This window comes from Humulus lupulus, chromosome 4 (genome assembly GCF_963169125.1).
Source record: "Humulus lupulus chromosome 4, drHumLupu1.1, whole genome shotgun sequence".
NCBI classification, from domain to species: Eukaryota; Viridiplantae; Streptophyta; class Magnoliopsida; order Rosales; family Cannabaceae; genus Humulus; species Humulus lupulus.
In genome coordinates this window covers 12,651,013-12,658,351 of record NC_084796.1, presented here as the reverse complement: position 1 = coordinate 12,658,351, position 7,339 = coordinate 12,651,013, and the positions used below count along the sequence as shown (strand labels likewise).

General features: G+C 30.9%; 1 protein-coding gene across 1 annotated transcript; it reads left to right on the top strand.

Annotated features, from left to right (window-relative positions):
* The first annotated feature begins 4,071 nt into the window (after window positions 1–4,071).
* LOC133829979 (BTB/POZ domain-containing protein At1g04390-like) lies at window positions 4,072–7,158 on the top strand. Its single transcript, XM_062259851.1, has 4 exons — window positions 4,072–4,800; window positions 4,914–6,029; window positions 6,197–6,346; window positions 6,572–7,158. Exons 1-4 carry the CDS (start codon window positions 4,382–4,384, stop codon window positions 6,999–7,001), a joined length of 2,115 nt encoding a protein of 704 aa, XP_062115835.1. The 5' UTR covers window positions 4,072–4,381; the 3' UTR covers window positions 7,002–7,158.
* The last annotated feature ends 181 nt before the right edge of the window (window positions 7,159–7,339 follow it).

Below are 7,339 nucleotides of genomic sequence, written 5' to 3'. Positions count from 1 at the left end.
ACCATTGATTTATATTGTATTTAAAGTTAATATTAATAAGAATAGTTTTATTTTTTATTTTTTATAAAGAGATGTGAAAAAGAAAGACTTTTATCATTGAGAAGTAAAAAAAAAATGATTGGTGCAAGTTTTTACACACATTAGAAAAAAAAAAAATTTGAGCTATATATTATTAAAAATTAGAATAAAATTTTCTCAGCTAGAGAAAAGTTTAAATTAGAGATAAATTAGAGATAACTTTGGTGATTGTGAGCTTGTATCTTGTGTAATCTGTCTCTTTGTAATACTCTAATTGAATAAAGATTACCAGCTTGGCTGTTGAGACCCTTGGAGTAGGTTCATCAGAATGAACCGAACCAAGTAAACTCTTGTTTTTATTATCTTGATTAATACTGATTTTTTGTTTAGTTCTTGTTTGTTTTGTTGTTTCACAACAGTTATAAAGTATTTCTAGTTACCCGTTCAGTGAGAAGAGTGACTTGGCTCCACAAATATTGCTCTTTAGTGGAACTTTGAAAGTCCTAAGCTTTTGTTGTATTGGCTTCTATCTCTTTGTTAGTCGTCTTTTTTTAAAAAAAAAACAATTAACAAATTGATTTACATAATTTTAAGCTAGACAATAAGCTGACTGAATGGAAATCATCCTTCCATACTTTCTTCTTTTCATTCTTTGTCAACTTCTCTAGAAAAAAAAAAAAAAAAAAAAAAAACTTAGCAAACACAATTAATAATATTTACTTGTATCCAATAAAAAGATGTATCTTTTTCCGACCACCTACTTCGTTCACCATACATACACATAAAATTTACTTCATACCAACAATTTATCTTTTTTTTTTTTGGGAAAAGTATGTAATAATTAAATTCATATTCATCAGCATCTTTTCTATATAAAAAAATGGGTAGAGAACGAATTTTTTTTAATTTTAATGATTTATTTTAGTAATTTTAACGAAATATTTTAAATATTTATTAATTATATTAATATTAATATAAATTTAAATGTTATAAATTATCATTATTATAGTAATATATAATATATTTAATAATTATATTAATATAAATTCAAATATTATAAAATATTAGTATTATAATAATATTTAATACTTATATTAATATAAATTTAAATATTATAAGATATCATTATAATAATACATTATCTTAATTTTTATTAAAAAAATTATCATTTATGTTTAAAAAAGTTATCAGATTATATATATCTTCTATATAAAAAGTGTGTAGATAACAAAAATTCTTAGTTTTAACAGTTTTTTATTTTTTTAATGTTAACTTTAACGTAATATTTTTATATTTAACTGTAGTTTGTAAAATTCATTTAAACTTAAATAAAATAAAATAAATAATTAAAAATTTTAAAATATGACATTGTTTTGATATTTTACAATAATTATTATTTAAAAATAATAAATAATTAAATAAATTAAAATATGATATTTTTTAGATATTTTACAATAATAATTATTTAAAAATAATAAAATTATACATTTTATAACTTAAATAAAATTTAATTAAACTTAACTCACTTATTAAAATACTATCATATTAAACATATGATATAATCTACTGTTAATTAGCAACAAATTATTTTATTAAAAAAAACTAGCAAAATACTTAAATTTAAATCTCAAGTATAATATTTAATATTACATTAAATATATAATATATAATCTATTGTTGTCGCTTCCAAATTAAAAAACTAGAACAAACATAAACTTAAACAAAAATAAATAAATTATTTAATTAAAATATAATATTTATTTGAAATTTATATAACATTAATATAAATTTAATAAAAATAATTATTAAATTCTATAAATAAAACTAAGGAAACATGCCTTGTATGTTACTTATATCTAGTATAATCATAAACAACAATGTGTTGGTTTAATTTTTCATTTAATATGTTTATGTCATTTTTTATATGTAATATTATTTATTTATTTGAAATTTATATGACAATGATACGAATTTAATAAATATAATTAATAGATTCTATAAATAAAATTAAGCAAATGTGCATTGTACTTTGCTTGTATTAATAAAAGTATAAGTGCGTATTTTATAATTAGAAAAATTAATTTAACAAGTACATTCTTTTTATTTAAATATTTTTTAATATATTTATACATGATATTTTATTAATTTTAATATTTATTATTAGTTACACTTACAGGTCAATTTGTTATATTTTAAAAAAATTAAATTTATCTTCTAAAAAATGGTTAATTCTTAATGAACAAGACAATAAGATGTATGATCATTTTGTAGAAGAGATCATAGATTAATTTTTAATATAATAAACATTATTAAAATAATTAATTAATAAGATGAGACAAAAATATAATTATAAATAAAAATAAGTGTCCATATTGCACGTGAGAAGAACGAAGCTCACGTGATAGAACTCGATCAGAAGAAGAAGTAGAACAATGGCGGTTGTGTTTCGTTTACCGCCAAAATTGGAGTTTAAAAAGAAAGACAATAGCTGATTATCCAAAACAAAATCAAGAAAACGGGATCTTCCAAACGCAGCCAAGTTAACAGTCGCTCTATCATCGTCTCGTCCAAGATCTCAACATGGGTACCAGGTCACTTTTATCACTGCCAAGTTTATATTTTTATTTTATTTAATGCAAACTGTCTTGGAATTCTTGCTGAATACTTTATTTGCGAGAACCCCATGTAGTTGGAAATAATCTTTGTTTTGTTGTTGGGGTAAGTACTGAGTTTGGATTGAATTAAGATATGGGTTGAAGCATCAAGAAGGTATTTTTATGTATGATTCGGGTTAAGGCTTAGTACATCTCATCTGGGTTTGGTTAGAAACTATGGTGTAGTAACTGTAGTTGGATTGAGCCATTGGGTTTTGTGCTAACTAAACAGACCTATGTTGTTTCAGGTCTCATGAAAGGAATGGAAGTAAATGGCAGTGCGCTGATATTCAGGAACAGCGACAAGTTGTTCTCTCTATTTCGGAGTTTCTTGATTCTCTTCGTAGTGATTTTTTCCGCCAGCCATTTTCAGAGGTATGCCATGGTATCAGAATTGTTGTATGAGTTCTAAGCAATGTCAAGTTCTTGTCGTTGTTTTGAAACAATTTCATTCTCAGGATTCTATAGGTGATGTGGTTGAAGCATTGGTATGTATTCTTGAAAGTAAAAACACGGCCATATTGAGCATGACGGCAGATGTGACCCTGAAATTGGTTAACATTTTACCCTACTCACTTCGAGGGTCTTATTTGTCGAATCTTGTGAGTCCTTTGTCATCCTTGTTATCTTACCATCAAACAGAAGTAGCTGTTGCTACGTCATGGGCCAATGTGCTAAATCATATGCTCTCTAAACTGAGTATAAGGAATGAAAAGGCGGTTTGGGATGTTGTGAAGAGAACAGAAAGTGTACTTCATGTAATTAGTAACATTCGATCTTTTTCTTGGGATACAGAGCCTAATGAACATTTCATGCCGATGGCTTTACTGTTAATTACAATATTAAAGAGATGGCCTTCATCTAGATTTCCTGTCTGGAGTGATGCCAAACTGATGAGAACCTTAATTGACATTCTTGTAAAGTCAGATGATTGTGACAGAGTGGAAGTTTTGAAGTTACTTTCTTCCATGGGTATTGACCTTTTCTTTCTGCATTATATATTTTTTTTAATCAAACTTGTTACCAAAAATGGAAAGAAAATCCGTACACTGGCCCAACCTGACTAGTTTCTTTAGCCCAAGAGGTGTCCTGATGATATCTTAATAAACATGTTCGTGAATGTCAAATGGTATGATCATGTGGGTTTCATTAGTGCTTACATATACTATGAATACAGATTATTGGCACAGTTAACTAGAGAGCAGTTCACATCAACCCATGCTAGTGAGGTGTTGCCTATACCAGAACATTGTCGTCATTGGATATTGAACGGAAAATACGTGATCATTTTCTGACCAACAAAGTAGAAGGGCCATACCATATGATCATATCATTCGACATTAGCAAGCATTTTTTTTTCATCAAGACACCTCTTTAGCTAAAGAAATTTGTCAGGTTGGCTAAGTATATGGCTTGTATTTCTATTTTTGTTTTACTAGAATTTTTTTTTACCAGCTTTATGTGGTAGTGGGGCTATGAAACTTCTGGAAAATGGAGACACCCTCTTGGAAATGATGGTGAAATGCATGGACATGTCCCAAGCTCGATGTGTTCGCATGGAAGCATTCAAGCTTTCCCAATGCTTAGCTGTAATTACAGTACATTTTTCTCTTCAAAGTGATTCTAGTACGATCATTTCCAAGTTATCTCAGTGTATTAAGTGAACTCATAATGTTTTTGCTTAGATAAATGAACAAAGATTCTTCAAAATGATGAGCGTATGCTGTGAACCTATTCTTCAAGCCACCATTTCTGAAATGAATAGGTGGAGCAAGAAATCAGGAAGGGTCTCTGGTGAACCGATATATTTGCTACTAGAGGCATGTCGCTTGGCTCTTATAACACGTTGGGGAGGGAAGCATCATATATATTTCTGGGAGCATGGGATTGACAAAGTCCTCCTTGGTCTTCTCCTGGAAAATTCTCATGACAAACTGGGTCAAAGTAGTTTGACACTTGAAGAGGAGATATCTATTGCGCAGGAGGGTCTTTGCTCTTCATATAATCTTGATGTGAGGGATTTTGTGTGGGATATTCTTGGATGGCTTTCTATACATTGCGAGGAAGGTTTTAATCCTGAGATAGATGGAAATAATCTCTATATTGATATGCTCATCACATGTTCATGGTATGGTCTTATTCTTAAACGTTTTTGGTATTGCTTTTACTTGTCATTCTACATAAAATTATTGGTCGATACATTATAGTTATCATTGCTTATTTATCTTTATATTATGGCAGCTTGGCCTTTGTGGATGCATTTAAGGTTCGACACAAACTATGGCAAATTGAAGATGATGATATCTTCCGAATACAGGCTGTTTTGATGACGATTAATTCGCCCTGCAAATATATTGCTTTGAAGGCAACATCTAGTCTCTCCGAAATACTAAGGCCAAATGGCAAGGACATTTTGAAACATTTGTTATCTACCCTAGAGAATGGACTATCTAGGTACAATTTCGATAGACTAGATATTACCACTTATGTTATGGCTTTGGCATGTTATATTGGTTTGCCCGAGTCTCGGCAGTGGGTTCTTGAACTTTCCGGGATGAAGATACTATTATATTTTGCAAGGTGGTGCTTAAGCAAAAGTACTGATTTGGAAAGTTTTAGCTTTGCTCCTTATTTGCGTTATAAATCCTTTGTGGGGACTTGTTGCCATGCTTATTCAGAAGACTGGAGAGGCAAAGACTGTCTTATGCTTTATACTTTGTGGGGGATAGCTGAGTTGATAAAGCATTCTGGATACATGGTAAATAACCAAGAAATAACTTTTGGTAGAATCAAGTATAGTGTAGCTGAACTGCCAAACAATCTTCAGGAAGTCTGTATTAACACGTATAGTCCTGGAGTTCGGTGGTTTGCTTCTTATGTTCTTAGTTCTTTTGGATTGTATGGTTTTCCAAATAAATTGGGGAAAAGAATTGGCAAAGCACTTTGTGAGAACTATCATGCAGATATAAAGTTCGTGCTTGCAAGTGGAGAATGTGTGAGTGCTCATGGTGTTATTCTTGCTGTCCGATGCCCATCTTTACTACCTCTTGAAGAGCTCCATCGAAGTGACAAAACAACTGACTCTTCAGTACCAAGCTCTATGGGAGAAGAGTTTCGAAAAGAAATTCGATTATCTGCTCATGTTGATCACCAGGCGTTGTTGAAGCTGCTGGACTTTGTATATACGGGATATTTACAAGCAGATCAAGAACTACTGAAGAAGTTGAAAAGACTTGCTAAAAGATGTAATCTTCAGCCTCTCCTGCAAATGCTTTGTGGGAAAATTCCAAGATGGGGTACTCCATTCCCTACATTAGATCTTTCTCCTGCTCTTGGCTCACTTGGACATCATTTTTCGTATGTCTCTCTTCTCGCTTTTTATTTTTTAAAAGAACAATACTGTCATTGCACCTGCATTTGTAGATTGCAAGAGAGATATTAGAGAAGATATTTAAACCCTGCATGCGACTATTTTATTTCATATTAATTTAGAATAGTAGTAATCCTATATTTTCTGGTTTCAGGGATATCATCTTGGAAGCTAAATCTACTGTGCTAAGCTGGAGTTGTGACATTTGCCCTGGTTTGGTGCCACATATGCATGTTCATAAAGTTATATTATCGGCGAGTTGTGATTATCTGCGGGGTTTGTTTAACTCAGGAATGAAGGAGAGGTAATTGTTCTTTTTTAGCGTATCCAAATCAAACTAGGAATTTTGCATTTTTGGGTTCACAATGCTATTTATGTTGAAGATATACTTGTTGTTGTACAATTACAAACTGGCAAAATAGTAAGGAATTTTACATGCAATTCAGTTCATATCTTCTTTTTCTCCCTTTATAATATTCTTTCCAATTTTATCTCAACTTACCATTTTAATATTTTTCTATGGTTGCAGCCACTCAAAAATTATTAATGTTGGTATTAGCTGGGAAGCACTGGTCAAGTTAGTAGCCTGGTTCTACTCTAATGAGATTCCAAATCCTCCATCTGGATGCATATGGGAGAATATGAGTGTTAAAGAGAAGTTGTATGAGCTAGAACCATATATCGAACTTTGTTGGCTTGCTGATTTTTGGGTTTTACAGATTGTTGAGGAAGCCTGTACAAATGTGATTGTGTCTCGTCTTAATTCATCGAGAGAACTGCCTATTAAGATAATTCAAACCGCAGCCAGATTCTCTCTGTGGAAGTTGGCTGAGCTTGCAACAACGTGTGTGGCTCCTTTCTTTCGGCAACTGTGTGATTCTGGTGAACTTGAAGATCTGGATGAGGTCCTAGTTGATATGATACGTTCTGCTTCTGTTCAATATTCTCAAGGGGGATGATTTGAAAAACTGAGGAAGGATGGAACCGTTAGAGGAGCACTTTTTGAGAAATTTGTTCAAGTAGTTCTTCTAAGTCACGGTTTATGCAGTTGGGAAGTTTTGATGGTTCTCAAATGAGAAACAACAGTATATTGCGAAAGTTTCAAGATTACAAAGTGTTTCTTGTGAATATTTTCTCTAGTAACATCATGATGTTTCTACTATGGATTTGTTAGGTTGTATACTAAAAGAAAATGATGGTGATACAGTATACTTGTATGAACATGTAAATGCTTACATAAAAAAAAATATTCATTTTGAGCTTGGACAGAAGACCTTTGTTCCTGTGTTCGCATCTT

What these genes read in the sequence shown, in the direction of transcription:
- LOC133829979 (XM_062259851.1), top strand. Translation starts at nt 4,382, where the DNA reads ATGATGAGCGTATGCTGTGAACCTATTCTTCAAGCCACCATTTCTGAA. An exon ending in TCACTTGGACATCATTTTTC is followed by an intron (nt 6,030 to 6,196) that starts GTATGTCTCTCT and finishes TTCTGGTTTCAG; the next exon opens with GGATATCATCTTGGAAGCTA. An exon ending in AACTCAGGAATGAAGGAGAG is followed by an intron (nt 6,347 to 6,571) that starts GTAATTGTTCTT and finishes CTATGGTTGCAG; the next exon opens with CCACTCAAAAATTATTAATG.